Source organism: Arachis ipaensis, chromosome B03, assembly GCF_000816755.2.
Source record: "Arachis ipaensis cultivar K30076 chromosome B03, Araip1.1, whole genome shotgun sequence".
In the NCBI taxonomy this organism is placed as follows: domain Eukaryota; kingdom Viridiplantae; phylum Streptophyta; class Magnoliopsida; order Fabales; family Fabaceae; genus Arachis; species Arachis ipaensis.
The window spans coordinates 106,857,406-106,880,742 of NC_029787.2; the positions used below are offsets into that span (position 1 = coordinate 106,857,406).

The following is a 23,337-nucleotide window of genomic DNA, read 5'->3' on the forward strand; positions in this document are numbered from 1 at the left end:
AATACATTTTAAACTTTTAAAATCAAATTTATTTTTAACATTATAAATTTATTAAATGATATCAATCCAAATTAGAATTAGATTTTTAAATAAAAGAAAAAATTTTCAGCAATGAAGAAAAATATAAATAAGAAAAAAAGTGAACGATAATTAAAGTGAGATTATGATTAGATAAAAACTATATAATTTGTTGTTGAATTGATTGTTCGAACTTGTAAGTCGATCATTAATTTTTATAAGGACATTTTTGTCTTTATAAAATTAACTATAAGAGTATTTGATAAATTAAAATTTAAAATTATGTTTTTTAATTCATTTAAAAAAATTTAATTCTAAATAATTTAAATTTAACATAAAATTAAAATAAAAATTTATTTTATTTTTTATTTATTTAAAATAATCTAATTGTCTTATTTACTATCTCTTCTTTTTCTCTCTAACTCAGTAAGCCACCTCACTATATATCCCTTTTCTCTCTTTAATCTTATCTCTCCCACTGTCGCTGCGCTTCCACCACGTCAGGGTTAGTCTGTTGGCCTAGATCCGTGCAACAAAAATCTAAAGCCGTTGCAGACGGAGATCAATTAGCATCGGGGAATCAACACGGAACCACAAAGGAGAATGTGTGGCGTCGGCCGAAGGCAAGACCCATACGCCTGAGAGTGAACATCTTGGAACCGAGGTGGAGCAAGCGTCACTGATTACTGGAAGGCTTGAATCCAGTATAGAGGAAAGACTTCATGTGACCAAGGAGGAGTTGAGATGACTGCAGAACTAGAGCGTTAGAGAACAAACCGCGTCAAAATTTTTTCTGCCAATCCCAATCTTGCTTCAAGGGTGCACGAACTACAGTGACCTTCAAAAGGGATAATTTTATCTTTTTTACATTCAAACATATTTTTTTTATTTTTTAAAAATCAAACAACTCGAATCCTAAAAAAATATTTTTATCTTTTTGAAATTAATTAAAACATATTATACTTTTTTTAAAAATTCACTATAAAAAAGTATTTTGTCTTTTTAATTTTTTAAAGTTTTTAATTTTTTTTGGGTTAAGAAGTTTTTAATTTTTGTTTTTATTATAATTTTGTAATGATCCAATAGTAATTTAAAAATAAACGAAGCCTAAAACAGACCCAAGTAAAAACCAAAAAATAACGTTAGTTCAAATATTATTTAAACTACAAAATTGTAACTTTTTTTCCTAACTTTCTAAGAGGAGTTTTAATACTCCAAACAATTTGGGAGCATGAAATTGTGTCCCCAAGAAGCGATAACCGTCCAGTCGTCCACTCTATAATAATTTTTCACGTAAGAAAGAAATAACTTTTCACTTCGAGTAAATAAGCTCTCTTTTATTGATAACTGGGATGTCATCATCCTATGCTATAAGTACTTCTAACACTTTATGAACTTTTCATTCACTTTATATTTATTCTACTTAAATCTATCTTTGTTGACTTAAATATTAGTATTTTTTACAAATTTCTTAACTATCGTATATTTTGAAATTGAAGTGAAATTATTTTAAGTGTATTTACTGTTATCTCCAAAACTCTTTTTTAAATTCAATTTATTACAATCTGTTTCACATTCGTCTTAGAACATATTTAAATTACACTATTAGGGAAGAACTTAGCAGGGACCTTAATATCCTTTTAACGAGCAATCTTGGGAGGTATCTCGGAATCCCGCTTATATATGAGAAGTGTGAAAAACAACATTTTCAACCTATTATTGACAAGATGCAAGCAAAGCTTACTAGTTAGAATATGAAAACTCTCTTTCTCGTTGGTAGATGTACTCTTATTCAGTCTGTCTTATCTGCCATACTGAGTTATACTATGCAAACCATAAAAATTCCTAATAAATTCTGTATCAAAATTGATAAAATTTGTAGAGACTTTCTTTGAGGATTTAATGGAGAGGATAGAAAAATTCATCTTTTAAATTGGGACTGCATATGTAAACCGAAAGACAAGGGAGGTTTGTGTTTGCACAAAGCTCAAGACACAAACAACACTTTTCTCATGAAATTAGTTTGGGTGTTGCTCCATAACGACCAAGCACTATGAGTTAAGATTAAGAAATCTAAGTATGGGTGTGGCAAAAATTCTATTCCCAAAGTTGTCAAAAGATCAAGTTATTCCAATGCTTTGAGAGGTATAGTTAAAGTCTGGGAACAATTTTAAGAGAACTTGATTCGGAGGATATGAGACGAAAAAAATATTAAATTTTGGACGTCTCACCGGGTTCCAAGCAATAGAAGTATGAAAGATCTTGCCCTTATAAATTTGGAGGAGAACAACAAAGACGATACTCTAGAAGATTACGCTACAACAGAGAAAAACTGGAAATGGAAAACCATTTGTCAACTACTCTCTGAAGAGGTATATGACACTATCAAAACGCTGAAGGCTCCCCACCATTCCCTTGGATCAGATCGTGTCTGCTGGTTACCAGACTCACAAAATATTTTTACTATTAAATCAGCCTATCACACCTATTGTGTGGAAGAAGAAGACCCAGATAATATCTATAAAAACTATTAAAAAATAAGAGTTTCTTAGAGATTGAAGGTGTTCACTTGGCTATTAAGTCATAATGCGCTTTTGACTAATCTAAGAAGAAGGCAAAGAAGACTTACAGATAATGATAGTTATCCAAGATGTACCAACCAGAAACAAAGTCTGCTCCATGTTTTGCGTGATTGCATGGATTAGCAACACCAATAGAGACCTTCTAGGTTTTTTCTTTAACCATCAGCTTTCGACTTGGTTAAAGAAAAATCTCAACAAGGCCTCTCGTACTAACAATGAGAATTTATGACCCATCTTTTTTCTATCTACGTGCAATATTATTTAGAGAAATAGGAATGAGCTCATTTTCAAGAATGAAGACATTCCCTCTCATAAGATTACTCCAAAGATTCAGAGAGTTGACAAGCAATATGATATTTATTTAGAACTCACCAAGAAAAGTAGAAGAGCTCTAGGAGCCTTGAGATCTTATCTAGTAGGGTGAAAACCACCTGAAGAAGGTTGGTATAAACTCAACGTTGATGGGTTTGTTGTTCAAGACTGCAATTCAAAAATCTGCGACAGCATCCTTAGGAACTCGAATGGTATTGTGATTGCTAGTGTAAAACTCGGTCAAATCGTAATTTAATTAAATAATAAATTAAATAGGAGTGAATATGGTTAGAAAATTTAGCAATTGAAATTTAGTAATCTAAATATGAGATTTGGATTCAGTGAATTTTTTTGAGTCGGAAAACATAGTTTTTTGCGTAAAAATGCGCACTGAAATCTTGACCGGCAGTACCGACTGAGATTTGTCTGGTACTGCAGCTGAGAAAATTAATTAAAAGTGAATAATTTTAAGAAATAAGAATTTATAATTTGAGAAGATAGAAATATTTAAAATACGATTTAAAACTCTAATTTTAGAGGTTTTGGCCTAAAATTGGGCCAACGGATTAAACCAAGTGAATCGGGCCCAAGTGGGCTCAAGACCCAAAATATATAAACATTAGTTATGAGTATTTCAGCTCATTTACCCTAAAGAAAGGGTGTGGGGCGGATAGAGAGAAGAGAGGAAGGAAACCTAGCCTTCCAAACTTCAAATCACCATAACTTTCTCTCCGGAACTCCGATTGACGAGCTGTTTGTAGCCACACGTCGCTCTTCTCATCCTCTACAATTTTATCTAAGTTTTATGGTGAGTAATTCACTGTTCTCTGCCCAATTTTTATTTTTTCTATCAAATTCGTGTTTGACTATGGGTGTTGAGTAATCTTGTGATTTTGGTTGTTTAGGAGTGCTCTAGTATGAGCTATTGGTGAGTTCCATCAACCAATTTCGTGGGTTAAGGTAAGGAACCCTCTAACCCTTGTAATTTATCAATTTCATGAACCCTAGGTTGATTATAAGTGTGAAAATTGATTATGTTAGAGTATTGGGTGATTTTGGTGCACAATTGGAGGATTGATATTGCTTGAGGAGCTTTGGTGAGACTTGGAGATAAGGATTGGTGGAGAATCTCAAGAAAAAGTTTAATTATTTTGGCTACAAGAGGTACGGTTTAAGTTTTATTTAAGTACCGTGTGGTGTGATGAGAATTCCTAGGCTAGATGCCCCTAGGATTAAGTTTGGATTGTGTGAATGGTTGGTACTAACATGCATAGTTGATATGTAATGTAAATTAATGATTGGGTTGAGAATTGTGTGAAGTGTGTTGAGAATTTGATGAATTGGATAATGAATATTGGTTTGTAGAATATGCAATTAAATTGTGAATTTGGGCTGGAGGCCGTGAATTTTGGGCCGGAGGCCGGAAAGAGGAAAGAAAGGTAAGTTGATATGTGTATTGTGTGATGATATAAGATATTGGATGGATTTAGATATTGAATGTGTGAATAATTGGTTTGGTTATTGAATAATAAGGTTTGAGGAATTGAGGTGTGGAATTTGATAGTTTTGGGTGAAATTGTATAGATGAGGTAGGTTTGGTTTTGGTTGAGTGTAATTATGTGAATGTGGTTGGATTGTGGTCATTTGGATGAGTGGAAATGAATTTGGCTTGTGAACACTGGAAAAATTGGTGATTTCTATGTTTGGGTAAAAACTGATTTTTGACCAACTTTGGCGGTCCGTAACTCGGTCCACAGAGTTCGAAATTCTTAAAAAATTGATTTTTATGAAAGTTTATTCAACGAGCTTTCCAACGGTTCAGATATGGTTGAAAAAAAAATTTAGTAGGAGAAGTTATGTGTGTTGGAAGTTTAGAGTTTGAAAATGTAATTCTGCAGCTTTTTAACTTAGTAAAATTTTTGGCAGATCGTACTCCCATGCGTACGCGTGGCCGACGCGCACGCGTCACTTTCAAATTTTCACTCCCCCACGCGTGCGCCTGTCCGGCGCGTACGCGTCGATGTACTGATTTAAGTGCCAGCCAAAGTTTCCGAGAGTTGTGTGGGTATTGTGCTGGTTTTGTGCGTGGAGCACAAACCGCACCCACGCGCACGCGTGGCTGACGCGCAGGCGTCACTTTACTTTTCTCCCATCCACGCGTGCGCGTGGGCGACGCATACGCGTCACTATAACTTTCCTGCTTTTCACGCGTGCGCATGGGCGACGCGCACGCGTGACCACATTTTCACCCCAAAGCTGATTTTGAGTTTTCAAACCAAATTTCAGACTTCTAAGTCTCCATCCTCATCCTTTGTGCTCTCAATACTTATAGTATCCCTAGCGATGGGAAGAGGCTAGGAGATGTGATAATTTGTGGGTAAAGTAAGAGAAGAATTAATGATGAGTTATGATTAATGATGACTGCATGAGTTGCTGAGGGTGATGATGGAAGTGCGGTGTATGCCGTGAGCCAAAGGGCTGTATTTGATAACGATTATTGGCTGGTTATGGATTTATGGGTTATGTCATGAGTCGGATGGCTATGATAAACATTGATTTATGACTGGAAATGGAAACATGGCTTTGAATGATTGTTTTATCTTGAGCTCTTTTACTCAGAAGTGCGACCCCAGAGAGATGAAGGAAGGTGAGGATCCCCTTCCTTGTTCCTCCTGGTATTGTAAAATCGCTTCCAGTGAGATGGTGGGAGGTTAGGATCCCCTCCTTGGTTCCTCCTGGGCATATGAGAACGTACCTCCTGGGTAGATGCACGGGTTGTAGTTGCACCCCACTTGCTCCAGGTTGGTTAGTATAGAGGCTCCCCAGGTGGACGCAAGGGTTGTGATTTCACCCCACTTGCCCCGGATTATGATGAGTGATGTATAAAATGTGCAATCATGTGATGTATAAATGACGATATGGTCATGATGAATGATTATGGAATGTTATGAATGAATGTGAAATAATTATCTGAGATACGAGTTTTCCTGGATGAAAGCAGTGACTAGCCACCACGTGCTACATGTTGAGACTCGATACTCTGCTGACCTTATGTCGTAAGTATGGCCGGACACTGTGAAAGTTCCGGATGAGCTCACCCCTATGGATAAATACCAGTGTAGGTGTTGTATGGATAAACACCAGTGTGGGTGTTGTATGATTATGATTATGATCATGTTTATGATTGAGAATAACTCGAGTTGGGGATGCACGACAGAGGGACAGTCCAATGGTTAGCTACCAGGACTTGTCGGGTTGGCTTTATAACCGACAGATAAGACTCATCAGCCATAGGGCAGGCATACATCATTTGCATATGTTTGAGTTGTTTGGGTTTGCCTATTTGTTTTGGATTGCTATATCATATATACTATATTACCTGATTATGTATTACTTGTTCTACTTGTACTCTAATTGTGTATTACTTGTCTGTATTGCTTGTGTTTGTACAACTGAGAGGTCCCTCATGCTGGTGTCGGTGGACGCTGACGGCTGTTCTTGATGAGGTGAGTTGATGATGTAATTGAATAATGATGATGACTATTGAATGAGGTAATTTGAGTTTCCTGGGTAGACGCAGTGAAGTGAGTTCACTTGCTCCAGGTGAGGATATGATGTATTGATATAGAATTACTGAGACAGGATAACTGGTGATGGTTTCGTTTATGACTCTGACTTTGATTCGTTGGAGAGTTAGAGAGAGAGTTGAGAAGCATGAAAGATATCATTTAGATTTAGCATTCTCTTATAACAGTTGCCTATTTATGGATTAGCGAGACATAGGATGAATATTTGGTGAAAGGAAGTCTAGGATGCTTAGTGAGTTTTTATTACAATGCATTGTATTTATTTGGCACTTTTACTGTATTGGGAACCCATGGGTCGGGGGTTCTCATTCCGTATATATCTCTTGTTTTTCAGATACAGATCCAGGTGCTCAGAAGTGAACTGTGGTTCATCTGAGAGATGGCGAAGATCTTTATATTCTCTATTTTATATTTTGCTTAGAATCTCTCCACCTTTATTTGAAGAGCTTTATTATGTATTGAACTCTTCTGGACTTGCCTATAGAGGCTCTTATGTTTCTTTTGGGAGAGATTAGGAGATACTGTTGTCAACTACTTTCATACTGTACCCTAGCCGGCCTAAACTTCGCGGGTCGCGACTAGTGGCTATTTACTTATATCATATATTTATATACTGTCCTTCTCTTATTCTCCTTTATGCCCTTGTGTGTATATCGCTTTCGACTTCACGCTTTATTTTTTAGTTGTCGATGTGTGAGTGATACGACTTCGCGATTTTATTTTTTTACTCTTTTCAGACTTCTCGATTAATACTTCTTTTAATTATACTTATAATTATGTAATAAAAATCCACCTTAAGGGTCGTACCATCGTAATATCATTGACTTATGACTCGAGTATAAGGATTTGAATATTAGGGTGTTACAGTTGGGTTCATGATAAAGATAGAAAATGTTACCATAACAGACGCTGAGCTCTGGGTTGTCTACAATGGCCTTTAATTGGTGACCGATCTGGGAATTGATAGGGTGAAGGTTGAGTCCGGCTCTGCATGCTTTGCCTAGTTCCTGTAGAACGAGTCCAACTCATTTCTATGGTAGCTCGGCTCTAATCCATGCAATAAAAACCTTCAATCAAGAATGATTAATTTTGTCATCCACCATGTGCTTCGAGAGGCAAATTTTACTGTGGATGTATTGGCTAAATATGCTCAAAACTTGCCGGTGGGAATACACCGGTTCAATGCCCCTTCTCCCTTTTCTGCTCCTTTCTTAAATGTTGATAGTAGAAAGTGACTTTTTCTAAGATTTAGGTTAGCTAACTTTGTATTTCTGTTGGGCCTTTAGGCCCACTCTTCATACAAAAAATCTCAGGACACATTTATTTATTTTAATTAATAAAAAAATTAAGCATAATCAAAAAGGGTTTTGAGCTCAAAATTTAATGATGACCTTTTTCTATGTCTCATTTGAGCTTAAGATTTTAATTTGCTTTGTGTAACCTCTCATCTCCTCTCTTAAATATCCAAATGAATAATTCTAAATTGAGAATGAATTTGACTCTTGAGGAATCTGTAATATTATTTCACAAAACTTTTATTTATTTTTGATTGAGTTAATACTCAATTTGACTCCTAAAATTTAATATCAAACTCAAATTAACCCTTAAAATAGTAATTGACTCAATTTGAACTCCAAAATTTATAATAGTAACTCGTGTTGGTCTCTGAACTAATGTTCGTGAACGATATATTAATTTTGCATGTTAACTTGTCAAGATTTGATGTTTTGGCCTAGGTTTTATGTGATTGAGATCTACTATATTTTTTACAAACTTAATTGGCTCCTCAACATCTTAATGAAGACGATAATAACAAGTTTAATTTAAAAATTTGAGACTTTGAGAATAACAGTCAAATTTTTAAAAGTTCTAATAAATCTCAATCACATACAACTTGAGCCAAAAATTAACCCAAAAACTAATGCGAATTACGATTAAAAATTTAGAAGTCCAATTTAAATTCATTAAAATTTTAAAGATAAAATTGAGTTTCATTTCAAATATTAGAAGCAAATTGAACATTAACTTATTTTTTTATATGACTATGATATTGGTTTGTGGAAGCGGTAGGGTCCCATTGCCGGCCAATCAAAACGGCTTTTTGGCAACTTTTGCAGAACATCTATAAAAATAAAATAAAATTTATAACCTTCGATATATCACAAGAGCCCTCGCCACTTTGCACTGACTAATAAAGCCTATGTGATGACTAAGCTATCAATCAAATATACGAACACTTGTTCATACTATACATTCTTTATTCTCTTTCAGGTTTCATTGATTGATAAACACATTGTCTATAGTCATCGTGTTGTTCTTCTGTTTTACAAATCACAAATCACAATGGATTCGCAAGTGCCCAACCTCATATATGTACAGTTGCAGGTGGCAGTTACGACTATTATGATAAACCAATTTATAAGCATGTTTTAATAATCTCTTTTGGACACATCACAAACATGAACAAATTATGTTACTTCTTATAATAGGAAGAAACATGCATGGCATGCGGTTACTTTGTCTTTGTTAGTTTCTACCAAATATCATGATGCTGTTTTAATGAGATAAGACTATTAAAACAATAATTGAATTAAATAAAGTTGCATGGTCTCTTCTAAATCTGTATATGCAGCTGTATATATATATATATATCAATTATTTATAAGCACATGTTGAGAATTATATATATCATATCTATATATCGAAAATGCAGAGTCATTATCAACTCAAAATAATTAGATACGGTACTTCATTTCATGTCAACAGTTAAATTAAAAACCTGATCCTTATGGTCACATTCTTTTATGCACCACTAAACAATGAGGCTTCTGCCAGAAGGAATGTAAAAGAAAAAAAGATAAAGGCATTCTTTAACCGAAATCTATCCTTTTTTTACCAGTAAGTAATAAGACCACATAAAGAGGAAAAAAAAGGCTTTCTAGATTAGATTCTGTCTCCAATTAATCGGTGCTAGTCAAAATGCTTTAACTTCTTTCTTAATGCTGAATGTTGGAGTAATTGATGAAAACAAATTACAGATGGTAATTAACAATGCGAAGACTAAGGATAATTATTAAAATGGGTTGAACATATTCACATGTTGAAAACAGCACTGGACTAGTAATCTCAAACAGAAGTGGAGGGTGAATGATTAAATTAAGTAAACAAAATATGAAATAAATAAAGATGGGCAAAAAAAAGCCACGCCCCCATGTCCCATTGCTTTTGAAAAAGCTTTAAATTCCTTATCAAATAATTATAAAGCTGCATCTGAATAAATTTACCAATCAGTCCCTTTGCTCCAACTATATAACAAGCTAAGTTTTTCTTCCTTTCTTTTGCTCTAGTTCATGAAGTTAAATTCTCCCCAAATATTATTATTCTGTCAAAATCTAGAGCCTAATATAATGAATCCTACAGAAATCAAGAAGATTCATGCGATGAATAGGTACAAGAGGCGTCAATTTCTTGATAATCTGTGTTTCTATTCCTTGACTTTCTTATCCTTCAGCTTGTTCTGTTGTGTCACTCTCTGCTTACCCTACCTTTCTTCTCTTGTCATCAGTGTGAACATCTCAGGTTTAGTTCCGATCTTGTTGAGCTCAAAGCTCTTGTTCATCATAGGCAACATAATCATATTTGTACTCATGTTCAACTCTCGAGTCCTTTCTTCAAGTAGTTATTATACCTCCTCAACCACCAATAATGTTTTATATGATGAATACATTAATAACTGCCAAATGAATAAGCCTCAGATTCCAACTCATTTGGTCATCAATGCTGAGGAGAAGTTTGAGAAGCGTGTTGGAGAGAATTACAGTACTACTCTGGAGGAGTTGAAGGGCAACAAGGAGTGGGTTAAGGAAGTTGCAGAAGCCAAAGAGGAGAAGAACACAGATGAAAAAGCTGAAGAATCAAGCTTGGTTTGTTCTTGTTCTGATGATTTGAACAAAAGGGCTGAAGACTTCATTGCGAGAGTTAATAGGCAGAGAAGGCTTGAACTTACCCTTGTTCATTGTGACAGTTACTGAAACAGTAGTATAAGAGCTTTCAAATTGTAATTTACAATGCCTTTGTGGAACAAATAAATGGAAAAGCTTTATGGTAGTAGTATATCAAGTTTTGTTCCAATTAAATTTTTATCTTTTAGTTGTCACTTGTCATACATAAATAGCAAGATATTTATGATATTATAATACCATTGTGTAGATTTAGATTTTTTGATATTTGATAACTTGATATAATAAGCATATGCTGATTCAAAAATACTTCAGTGATAAGTAAACTACCTAGTACCACTGATACGTAAACATGCACATACACGTGATAGTTTTTTTCTTTCTTTCTTTCTTAATTATTGAAAAGATAAGAGTCATGGAGGTATGCTGCTAGCGTCTTTCCTTAAAAAATGTTAGGAATTATAATTTATTGTTTTTAATTATTTATTTATTAATTTTTTAATTTTATATTAGTCTCCTACTTTTTAAAATGACCAAATAAATTTCTCACTTTTAGAATCGTAAATTCCCATTAGTCCAAAAGTTACCAGACGTTTTAACGACGCTCATATGTATAGTTAAGTGTTATACGTTGATGTGAACACACAACAAATAGTTTAACTCAAATTGGTGTCCTGAATTTGGTTAAAACACCCAAATTGATTTATTCACACTTATAAAACTCTAACCTCCAAAAAATCATCTTTGTCATATAACTTATAAAATTCTAACCCCCAAAAGTTTATCTTTATCATATAATCTTCTTCGTCTTCACTCCTCCTTGCACTACAAGGGAACCGGTAATTTTGTGGCGGTTTTTTTATGGATTTGTGGCGATTTTAAACTGCCGCAAAACAACATACCGGCGGTTCCAGAAATGTCGCGAGTTAGGGGGAAGAAATTTGATTTTGCGGCAGTTTTTACAAACCGCTGGCACAACTGCCGCAAATCAGATAATTGATTTTGGTCAGTGGATTTCAAAAAAAAAACTGGAGCCGTTTTGAAATCGCCACAGAGTTATGTAGGTTTTTTTTTTAAAATGCGACGGTTTTGAACCGCCGCAAGTTCATTTAAGAGCTTAAAAAGAAACTGATTAACTACTCAAATGGTTTATACCATTTATCTTTACTATAACATATTTTTTTTACATCATATTTATTAAACTTGAGATATTAATATAAAAAAAATACTAAATAAATAATAGATAGATTATACCAGCCCAATTCCATCACATTCCCTTGAAAGCTCCAGTTAGCATATACTGCAAGAGCAGTTGCCACCTGCCAATTAGAGAAATATTTTCAGTTACAATAGAAAAAATCAAGCCAACACATATCTTTACATATTAGGTTGCTAAGAGGAGAACAAAAAAAATATTAAAATTACCAGCTGAATAATCATGAAAGAAACAAGTAGAATTGATTGGATATTATGGCAAAGTATCTACTAGTATATTAGTATAATAGTAGCATATATTACAGCAGAATATTTGCTCATCCGAATCTGCAAGTTCTGTGGGACTGTGCATCTGTGATTATGTATTCAAATTCTGTAGGTTAGCTCAACTGTAGGATAACATCTAAAATTAGTGTATATTTTCTCTATATATCAGAATTCTCCAGCAGGAGGAGAACACGCAATTTTACCTACATCACGTAGTTTTACCTACATCGATGTTCTAAAACTATAGACAGCTACTTCTTTACAAGTTTTACCCACAAATATGCTGAGTGCTAGGTATACATATTCAAAGAATAAAAGTTCTCTGCCAAGTTCTTTCTCTTTATATGAAAACAAAGCATCTAATAATAAAAGACTTTTCCACCACAATGGCAATAATACTAGTAAAAGTTATCGTAGTACCTGGCCAGCATTCAGTGCTGCTTCCATGAGAAAGTGCTTAGCTTCTTCCTGTGTAACTGGCAAGATGATCCCTATAGAATCTGGCCAAATTCGCTTATAAAAATTCTTAACTAGATCATAATCTCCTTGTAAAGCAAAAGCACGCATCATGGAGAGGTATAGATAAGATTTTGGTCTTAACTTGGCATTTCTACCACCAGCTTTCTTCAATATTTCTCCAAAAATATACAAAGCACCTAAATGCACAATAAAAATACATTAGTATCGCAAGTTGAAATTAGTTTTACCTCTTAATTTGAGAGACAATGATAACTCATTAATTTTTGAAACATGAATTTGGTTACTATTTATCATCACTCCTCACAAATATTAATTCAAAATAACATCAATTTATGTTTTTAAGTCTTTCTGAAATTATCCTAGTTCTCTATTAAACAAGAAAAGTAAGAAATTTGTAGTAAAATAACAACATATCCTTAACCGAGCCACATTTTAGTAAAGTATCAATTATTGTAGTGTAAAGAGTTCTGAAGCAAGATCCTTTGCCTCTCCAAAAGCTTGTATTTTATATAGAGAAACTGAGAAAGTTGCTGTTGGAGAACCATCCTAAACTAATAAAAAAATTCAAGATAGTGTTGTAAATATTTTTGTTCAAAACACATATTGGGAGTATGAACAAAGAGACAATATAAACTATGTGGAGCGCACTACAAGAAAAGAGAGTTATTTTAACACATTTTTTTAACAATCATAATTAAATGTAAAAGTTAATATATATTTGACAAATATTATAAATGTCAAATTATCATATTTGTTTTGATAAATAATTGGACCGTAAAGAATTATTGTTCATTTTTTACGGTCTTTATTTTTAGCTTACCACGATTCCTCTTCTTCTCTTGTTGACAACCCTGCTCTTCTTTTTCCCTTCCGGCAAATTTGGGATCACCTGCTCCTCTTCTTTCTTTGGCTCTAGCTCTCAGTTTTGGATTCTACTACTCATTCTTCATATTCAAAATCTCAGTTTACTCAGTTTCAAGATCTTATCTCATTTTGCAGCTCCAAAATCAACTTGGTCTTGTTAGGTATTTCTTTTTCCTCTCTCAAAATTTTTTATTCTTTCATAAATCTAATTTAATTTTTGTTTTGATGCTTCAGATTTCAAATTTTTTTTATTCAAGCTTCTTATTACTAATACGTATTAAGGTAAGTTCAGATTCTCAAATCTATTCCCTAATTTATATTTTCTGATTTGGCTTCTTATTGAGCTATTCTATAATTCGTACTTTTTATTTGTTCGTCATATCTAATTGCTCTTAAATTTGTTCCTCATATCTAATTTGTGTAAATTGATCTGTAATTTTGGTAAAGTTTTTACTCTTTCTCATTTGATTTTTCTATTTTTTTTATTCATAACAAAAAAATAAGAGAAAGATAACTGTGACTTGGTGATGCAATGCTATTGTTTGTTCTGTTTCAGAGTTCTATTCATTTTATATTTTATCTAATTTGACTTCTAATCCTTCATTTTTTATATATATATATAGAGTTTGAATTTCTATAATATATTAGTTTGCATTAGTGATATTGCTTATTTGCATAATTACTTAATGTAGGTCAAACAATTTTATCAATGGCTTCCAAATTGCTATTAAAGAAACAAAGTCAACCAGTTGAGGCAAGTATTTCTTATTATTGAAACTTATTCTTTGTTAAACTTAAAGAATTTTTAGCATATACATGATCACATTTGTTCCCTCAGCTGCAATTTAGGTGAATTGTAATCGTTAAGGTCATTTATAGTCTTCTAGAATGCATTTTTTTTGTTTATTATTGTTCGGTAATGCTAAGAATTCTGTATTATGTTTGCTATGTATGACTTTGTATTAAGTGACATATTCATGCTTATTTTGGAGGAGTCAATGTCAATTCTCACTTCTCTCTTTGCCTGTCAAGTAATTTTCTACTGCTGCCAATCTACATCTAACTATAATTATTCTGAGGTCTACACTTTCGTCGCTCTCAATATTTTTTTTATTTAAGAAACATGAAAACCATGCTGGTTTGAGTTTATTTTCCTTTTTCGGCGGTGAGATCTGTTGCATATATGATCATAATAAGAGTTTACGATCACAATGTCACTACAATATAATGTAAAATATTAGGATTAGAATATCTTTCATGACCTGTTTAAGTAGTGTTCTATAACAAATAGGCTTCTACTTGTGCTTCTGTTACGCATTTTCTCTTTTCTGCTCTATCTCTTTGCTTCTGCTATTTTTTGTGATCAAATTTGTTATTGTTGCTGCAGTTAATCAGAGAAATATTGCTATTTTTTAAAGAAATAATAGTATACTTCTTCCTTCAATGGAAAAGGTTATGTTAATTAGTAATTAACTCATCTTCAGTTAATAAGCGCAGTCATGTTTTCTTTTCTCTCTTTAGTGTTCTTTTCTCTCTTTAGTTTTATATTTTGCTAGAAAATAGGAACTGATTAATTAATTTAAAGTATCACTCTAACTGTATTCAAAAGAAAAATTGTCTTAGAAATACAACAAGTTTCTAACTCACTAGGTGGATCCTATTGATTAAGTGAGACTAAAACTACGTTTGCATGTCTGATAATAAAGCTAGAGTTACACGTTGATTTCGTAGTTTTGTTCGAAAGAAAATGAGTGTGATTAAGAGCTATGGAAGGTAATATTCATTTTTATTTTTATGTTCATTTTAAGAGAAAAAGATCAGAATACATATATTTTGGTCCTTTAGAAAAAATAAAAAACAAAAGAAATTAAAGACAGTGACTATAATGTTGTTTAATTAAGCCCTAGAAACTAACCAATCATATCCCCCTAAAACCAGCAAAAACCAAGGACTAAATTCATGTTACATCCGACCACTCATCATTTGATCATTTTTTTTTCTGAATTTGTTGTTAACCGGTCTAATAATTTAATTAAGAGTTGTGGCTTAATTTCATTGAAATGTTTAGAAACTCACTAGTAATTTTTAATTTTGCCAAATTTTTTCACCACTAAGTCGTTCACTTGTATAATAGAATAGTTTTCATTTTAATATTATTTAATCCTTCATTTAATTTATAGGAAAGATCTTGATCTATTAATTTTTCTCGGTCAAATCAAGCTCTCTTTCTTTTTCTGTTAACTAGTAATATTCTATTACCATTTTCTTTTAAAAAAAAATTAGATGACTAATATATTCTTTCTTTCTTTGTTAACTAACCCTTTACTTTTTCTGTATCTATTTTTTTCTTTATATTTTTGTTCATTATATGTGCTCCTTAATTTTTCGTTTTGTATATGGTGAGCAGTGGTTGCGTTATATGTTTGGTATGGACTATGTGACATGCATTCTTTGGATTTTATTATAGCTACACTTGTGTTTTAACTTTTTTTTCCTATTGAGGCTTGTGATTTCTGGTGCTTATTTTTAATATTTTTTTTAGGTATCTTAAGCTTGTCATATATTCAATGGACAAGGATTGGATGCAAATTAAGAATAGAGCCCTTTTACAATATAGGAGAGGTGTCAATAAGTTCTTAGATTTTGCCTTTAGTCATACAAAGGATGATAAGATATATTGTCCGTGTTTTAAATGCAATAATTGCCTTAGAAAATCTCGTGAGCAAGTAAAATTTGATCTTCTAAGTCATGGCATAGTAAAAATTTATACAATTTGGTACCACCATGGAGAATCACTACAAGATGAGTCACCCTATTCAAGTTCATTTGATAGTGAGGATGATTATATGGATAAAGATGACATGAAAAATATGTTAAGGGATTATTTTGGAGTTTGGGATATAGAAGAGGATATTAAAGAACCTAATGAAGAGCATATAAAAGAGGATATAAGAGAACTTTATGAAGAGCATATAGAAGAACCTAATGAAGATGCAGCAAAGTTTTACAAACTTTTGGATGATTCTGAGAAAGAACTATATTCAGGATGTACGCAATTTTCAAAGCTCTCATTTTTTATGAGATTATTCCATATTAAATGTCTTGGTGGATGGAGTAATAAATCATTTTCTATGTTACTTGAGTTATTGAATGATTCCTTTTCAAAAGGGGCACAACTACCGGCGTCTTACTATGAAACTAGGAAGATTATTCGAGATCTTAGCTTGGATTATGAGAAAATAGATGCTTGTATTAATGATTGTATGCTATTCTGGAAAGATCATGATAAGAAAGAAACTTATGATCATTGTAGTGCTTCAAGGTAGAAGTTTAAGGAGAAAGATGGAAAGAGAAAAAAAATTCCTATAAAAATTCTCCGTTACTTTCGAATAACTCCAAGGCTTAAAAGGTTATATATGTCAATGAAGACAGCATTTGATATGAGATGGCATGATGCAAAGCGAATTAATGATGGATATTTACGTCGTCCATCTGAGTCAGAAGCATGGAAATCATTTGATAAGTCACATAAGTCCTTTTCTGATAAACCTAGAAATGTAAGGCTTGGATTAGCAAGTGATGGATTTAACCCCTTTGAAAATATGAGTACTAAATATAGTGTTTGGCCTATGGTACTTATACCATATAACTTGCCACCTTAGAAATGCATGAAGAATCCTTATCTAATGTTATCATTGCTTATACCGGGTTCAAAATCTCCAGAAAAGGCAATAGATACATATCTAAGGCCTTTAATTGAAGAATTAAAAGAATTATGGAATGTAGGAGTTGATACCTTTGATGCATATGAAAAAAATTTTAAAATGCGTGCAACTATATTATGGACAGTAAATGACTTTTCAGCATATAGAGATCTATCTGGATGGAATACGAGAGGGGCACTTCGTTGTCCCACTTGTAATGTTGAGACTCAATCTAAGTTTCTTACTAATGGAAAGAAATTTTTCTTCCTAGGTCATCGATGCTTCTTGCCAATTAGACATAGATGGCGACGTGAAAAAGAATTGTTTGATGGCACAAAAGAACTTAGGCATCTTCCCAAGCAACTCTCTGGTGATGATATTCTTCAACAAGTTTTTAACTTAGAAGGCTTAGTAGTTAGTAATCATAAAGATATTGAAAAAAGGAAGAGAAGTGCAGCAGGAAAAGAAATAGGAAGTTCCAATCCATAGTTGAAAAAAAGCATCTTCTTTGAATTGCCATATTGGAGGACTTTATTGTTATTGCGTCATAATTTAGATGTCATGCACATAGAGAAGAATATATGTGACAATGTCCTTAGGACATTGATGGATATTTCAGGAAAAACAAATGACAATTTAAATTCTCGTTTGGATATGGAAGAGTTAGGCATAAAGAAAGATTTGCATCCTATTAGAGAGGGAGAAAATGTGTTGTCATTACCTGATGCTATTTATGAATTGAATAATAAAGAAAGGAGGAGTTTGTGTGAATTTTTGCAAAATATCAAAGTACTAGATGGATATTCTTCAATATTGGGAGATGTATTAACCTAAAAGAGAAAAATATTTATGGCTTAAAGACTCATGATTGTCATGTTCTTCTAGAGTGCTTCCTTCCGCTTGTTTTACTGGGTCTTTTCTCATCACATGATGTGCGTAGTGCATTAATATGACTTTGCAGTTTTTTCAAGGAGTTGTGCTCAAAAGTTCTAACAGTGAAAAATCTTGAAAAGATTGAAGAACAAATCATTATCACACTTTGTAAGTTGGAAATGATATTTTCGCCTTCATTTTTGATGTCATGATCCATTTACCTATCCATTTGGCAAGTGAGGCGAAGATTGTAGGACCGGTCCATTATCGATGGATGTACCCTATTGAGAGGTAAATATTATTTTATCATATAATTTTTTAGATAAAATATTCAATAAATTCTTTTACTTATATATTGTCCATTTTTGAACAAAGGTATTTACATAGCTTAAAAGCTTATGTACGTAATCGAGCTCATCCAAAAGGTTCAATTGCTGAAGGATATCTTGCAAATGAATGCTTATTATTTTGCTTAAGATACTTTAATAGTATTGAAACAAAGCATAATCGAATTGAAAAAAATTGGGATGGTGCAATAACTCATGGTTATAAAGTTGAAACCAAGGATAGAGTATTACCGATTTTCAAGCAAAATGGAAGACCCACAAAAAATTGTAAAGTGACCAAAAGATTGAGTCTAGAAGAAATAAAGCAATCTCATCTTTATATTTTGAAGAACTGTGATCAAGTTACTCCTTTCATATGGAAAGCATAGTTTTATTTAGATAATATTTAACTTTTATTTTATAAGTATTGCTTGAAACTTATTGGCCTCTATAAATGCAGCAAACATAAAGAAATATTAAAAAAAGAGAATCCAAGAAATGTACAAAAACGACATGATCAAGAATTCTCAGATTGATTTGAAAGTCATGTAAGTCCTAAATATGGATGAAATATTACATATTACTTTTTAATCAGGTTACATACTACTTTTTAAAGTTATGTAAGAATTTTTTTAACTATATCTTTTCTTTTTCAAATTAGGTTATATCTTTGTACAACCAAAAAGATGAACAAGTAACCCATCAACTTTTATGTTTAGCAAGAGGTCCAGGAAGAGAAGCCATATGCTATAAAGGATACAAAACAAACGGTTTTATCTTCCACACAAAAGATTGTGAGAATCATAGAAAAACTCAAAGTAGCAGAGTTATGGTAAAGCTAAATTGTGGAAAGGAGTATTGTGGAGTCATTAAGGATATTGTGGAGTTATCATATATGAATGATAACAAAGTTGTAATGTTCAAATGCTTATGGTGGGATGTGGACAATTATGATAGAGGAATGAAAGTAGATGAATATGGTGTCACTCTGGTAAATAAAGGTCACCCTTTGAAGACAAAAGAAGTATTTGTTATGGCATGTCAATCTGAGCAAGTATTCTATGTTGAAGATATTTGTAACTTCAATTGGCAATGTGTTGTAAAAGTAACACCACGTGACTATTTTAGTATGCCTTTAGAAGAGGAGGAGGAGGAGGAAGTGGTTGATGATATGTTGATGAACAAATAGAGTAATAGATAGATTTTCTTTTTCTACTTGAAACCTTTTCTAATAGAAATTAATTGCAGTTATGTTTTTAGGATTTTAATATTTCTATTTAATATTTTTATTGAAATTCTTTTGATGTGCTATTGTTGGCTTTAATAATGAATATGATTTGTTGATTTAGCCAAAAATTTCAAAGATTGTTAATAGTGTTGCTGCTAGAAGAAATAAAGGGATTCAGAGTCTTGTATCTAGAAGAAATTTAGCTCCATCAAGTCACTTACAACAAGCTGATTTTCTTTCTAATAATGATGGAGTGCATGGAAAAAAAGCAAGTTCATCAAGTCACTCACAAGTTATAAGGACATTTGACTCCCTTTCTAATGATGAGAGAGTGCATGGAAAAAAAGCAAGTTCATCAAGTCACTCACAAGTTAGAAGGACATTTGACTCCCTTTTTAATAATGTTGGAGTGCATGAAAAAAAAGCAAGTTCATCAAGTCACTCACAAGTTAGAAGAACATTTGACTCCCTTTCTAATAATGATGGAGTGCATGGAAAAAAAGCAAATTCATCAAGTCACTCACAACTTAAAAGGCAATTTGACTCCCTTTCTAATGATGATGAAGTGGATGAAGAAGAATTCAAATCCGGTATATTCTTTAGCATTCTTTAATTTCATTAGTCTCTTTTGGATATTTATTATGAGGTGGATTTAGTTTTCTAACATAAAAATATTAATAGCATGACTAATTTTATTTGTATGTCTTCTTTCTGACATTAATGCTATACCATAAACTTTGAAGCTAGTGACTACAATCAAAAAAATATTAGTGTTATACCATATAGATTTAAAGGGTGATGGGGTGTAAGAAGAGAAGAGAAGAGAATGATAGTAATTAAAAACTGAAGGAGGGGTCAGGGGCATGGGTTAGGGGTGGGTGCGTGCAGTGCAGGGTATGACAAAGACAAGTTCTTTATTATTCTTTCCCCCACTAAATTCTAAGCTGCAGAGGTAAGTCTTATATACTAGTATATTATTATATATCTGACTAGTTAGGAATCCTGCTTATGCCATCTAGTCTATGTATAATGTATGCTTCTTTTGTCCTTTTCCTATGCTAGTTATTTTTTTGTCCTCTAAATTAAAATTCACTGTTTTCTTTGTATTTTCTCCACTTGTTGTCTAAATAAATTCCTTGTATTGAGCAATGCATAGAATACAATTTAACATGTTGTGCCAACTTGGACTTAATGTCTGATTTATCAAAGACTAATATATGCTTGAAAAAATAACATCTTGCTCCTATTATCTCACTGATTTAAACAGATTTTGTTGCACCGAAAAAAAATGAGAGGATCTACACGCAATCTTAAGTTAGCAAAGTTACCAACTAAAAAAAGACTTGACATAAACTGGAGAATGAATAGGCCAGTTGGTCCAAATGCAAAGTTGTTCAAATCAAGATGTACTGTTCTAGTTCGTGACGTGAAGAATGCACCACTAAAGGTTAAAGAATGGGCTGATATCAAAATAGAGAACAAAATAAAGATGTTTGACCTAGTTTTGGTAATATTCATGTTCTCCTTATTATGTTTTCACTTGCCTTTTTTATTTTTATGTCTATAAACTCAAACTAATAGTATATGTTATGTTCTTTTAAGACATACTTCAAAGTTGAAGGTCGAAAGCATTTAGTATGGGCTCAAATGAATTCTTCTTACAGAGTTATTGACATCTACTAAAGAAAAGGTATTTTGAACCTTATGATAACCTTGAAATTGCTCGAGCCAACATACCATTAGAAATGGAAAAAGAGGATTGGGATTACCTTGTGAATCTTTGGATTGATGAAGGCTGGCATGTTTGTACTTCACATGACATAATAATTGTTAATTGACTTAGATTTAACTAGCCTATTTTATCACATGTTATGACATATTTTGTTAATTATTAGAAAATAAGTCAATAAAACAAAATGAGTCGAGTTGCAAATAGTATTATCCATACCACTGGTGTTAAGGGAGCCCAACAAAGAGCTAAAGAGGCGGTATCTAAATTTTACTAATTTATAGACTTAATTTAAAGATATTTATTAGTTGCTATATTTATAAGATACGTTATTTGTGGCTACAGTTTGAGCAAACAGGACAAGAAATTGACCGTCTTCGTCTTTGGGAGCTTATGCATACCCGTGCTAATGGACAAGCTTGCAATGAAGAAACTCAAGAAAAACTTGTAAGATATGTTATCACATGTTGTGAGTTTTGTTTATTACTTTGATAACTTCTCAAAATTATTTCTTCCTTCTTTGATAACTTGTGTAATTGTTTAAATAAGTTCTACAAAAGATAGAATCATTAAAAAATTAGTTGTGCTTTGTTGGAAGTACTAGTATATTAGGAGCTGTTTCTGCTTCAAATTTTGTTATGAAAGTCTTAGAAAGTTGTGTTTGTTTTGTCCTTAGTTTATATATGTTAAAATTTCTGCTTGTTAAAGAAGTCTCTGATTTTAGTTTTGACTTCAGCTGTACTGAATGTGAAAGAGATTTATATTATTATAACTTATGTGAGAAATCTTTTATGGCATTAAGTGGTAGTTATAAAAAAGTGGTTTTCTTTATTTTTTATTTTATTTTTATTCACTCTATTTGTTGGGATTCATGAGTATCTAGGCCTATCAATTTAGTTTTATGATAATTGTATGAATGAGATACATGTCAAGTATTTTGTTTTGATCTGGGGAGTAGTAGTGATTTTGAAGGTTTAATTTTCTACTATTCTCATTCATAGGATATAAAATACTTAATTCGAGTGTCTACCTGGCACTTAATGTTGCTAATTGGTTTCTTTGTGGTGAATAGTTCAATTCTTTAACACTCTCCTGACAAAAAAAATTTATTGTTAGTCTGTAATGCAGGACCAGTGTGTAATTTAAGAGGATTTTCACTACTCAATCAAAATGAATTTTAATGCTAAAATGTTCTGATGAATGTCGATATTTATGAAATCCAACTTTTAGAAAAAAAGTGTTTAAATGGACTATGAAAGTCTTGAAAAATTCTGTTATGCAATGAAGAAATTAGATTAATTAGGCATTAATTTTTACGGTAAGCATTTTATATTTATGTTTACATATATTTTTATTGATTTTATTAGGTTGATTTGATCTTTTTTAGGATTTACTTAAGGAATTAGGGTAATGCTACTGTGCTGAAGGAAATTTTTTTCCTCAGCTGCTGAAATCATGTGGCTAGGCGAAGGGATTGACGCGTGTTGTGATGCTGTCAATCATCCTGCAAAGTGCTGCTCCATACGCAGAATTTGCAGAAATTGTCGATGGAATTGATGGAGGATTAGTTGGTAATCATATGAGTAATCTTGTGGATTTTTTGTCCGGTGTTTTGAAGAAATTTTTTGGTCTATGGTGTTGGGCTTTTATTTTGTTGGTATAGTTTAAATGTTGTGTGATCAAAGGGATATAATGCCAATAATGTTGTGCAGGAAGAATAAAATAAGATATGGTCCTAAGGAATAATAATAACAATAACAGAAAAATAAAAAAAACAATGACCAAAAAAATGACCAAAATAACGATTATTTATTTATTCATTGGGTATATTTTTCACTGTATATATAATACTATATTTATTTTGAATTTTTAGATGAATTAATGAAGCATTCTTTACTAGATATTTAGACTGTCATTATTTTAGTTGTCAAAATTTTTGTCCAAAATTGGGAAGAATTAAAAATCCGAAAAGAAGCTTCCTCCATTAGCCCACAGAAAGAATGAGGAAATTACTATCTTACACTTGTGTTGTGTTGTTTCCTTTTGATACACCTTTGACTTTTCTTTTTTTTTTTTTAACCAATTTTCATTGATCATTTTATCTCTCTGTTAGTTTTTTTCCTCTTTTTCGTTTCTCCAAATCAAATGACTTCTTTTGACACGATGTCCTTTATTTGTCTATTTATTTTACAG

The 23,337-nt window shown here is 32.4% G+C and overlaps 1 protein-coding gene and 3 long non-coding RNA genes across 4 annotated transcripts; 3 read left to right on the forward strand and 1 right to left on the reverse strand.

Annotated features, from left to right (window-relative positions):
* On the forward strand, positions 9,796-10,618 carry LOC107630830. The gene is made up of 2 exons (XM_016334083.2): positions 9,796-9,947; positions 10,065-10,618. Exons 1-2 carry the CDS (start codon positions 9,850-9,852, stop codon positions 10,528-10,530), a joined length of 564 nt encoding a protein of 187 aa, XP_016189569.1. The 5' UTR covers positions 9,796-9,849; the 3' UTR covers positions 10,531-10,618.
* On the forward strand, positions 13,231-14,043 carry LOC107630832. The gene is made up of 3 exons (XR_001618407.2): positions 13,231-13,445; positions 13,519-13,566; positions 13,977-14,043. It is a non-coding gene; the product is annotated as an uncharacterized LOC107630832 (long non-coding RNA).
* On the reverse strand, positions 14,046-17,227 carry LOC110270278. The gene is made up of 3 exons (XR_002359639.1): positions 17,216-17,227; positions 14,717-14,718; positions 14,046-14,323 (listed from the first exon to the last, which is right to left on the reverse strand). It is a non-coding gene; the product is annotated as an uncharacterized LOC110270278 (long non-coding RNA).
* LOC107633509 lies at positions 21,124-23,312 on the forward strand. Its single transcript, XR_002359638.1, has 3 exons — positions 21,124-21,403; positions 21,490-21,591; positions 22,532-23,312. It is a non-coding gene; the product is annotated as an uncharacterized LOC107633509 (long non-coding RNA).

What these genes read in the sequence shown, in the direction of transcription:
- LOC107630830 (XM_016334083.2), top strand. Translation starts at nt 9,850, where the DNA reads ATGAAGTTAAATTCTCCCCAAATATTATTATTCTGTCAAAATCTAGAG. An exon ending in AAGATTCATGCGATGAATAG is followed by an intron (nt 9,948 to 10,064) that starts GTACAAGAGGCG and finishes TCTTGTCATCAG; the next exon opens with TGTGAACATCTCAGGTTTAG.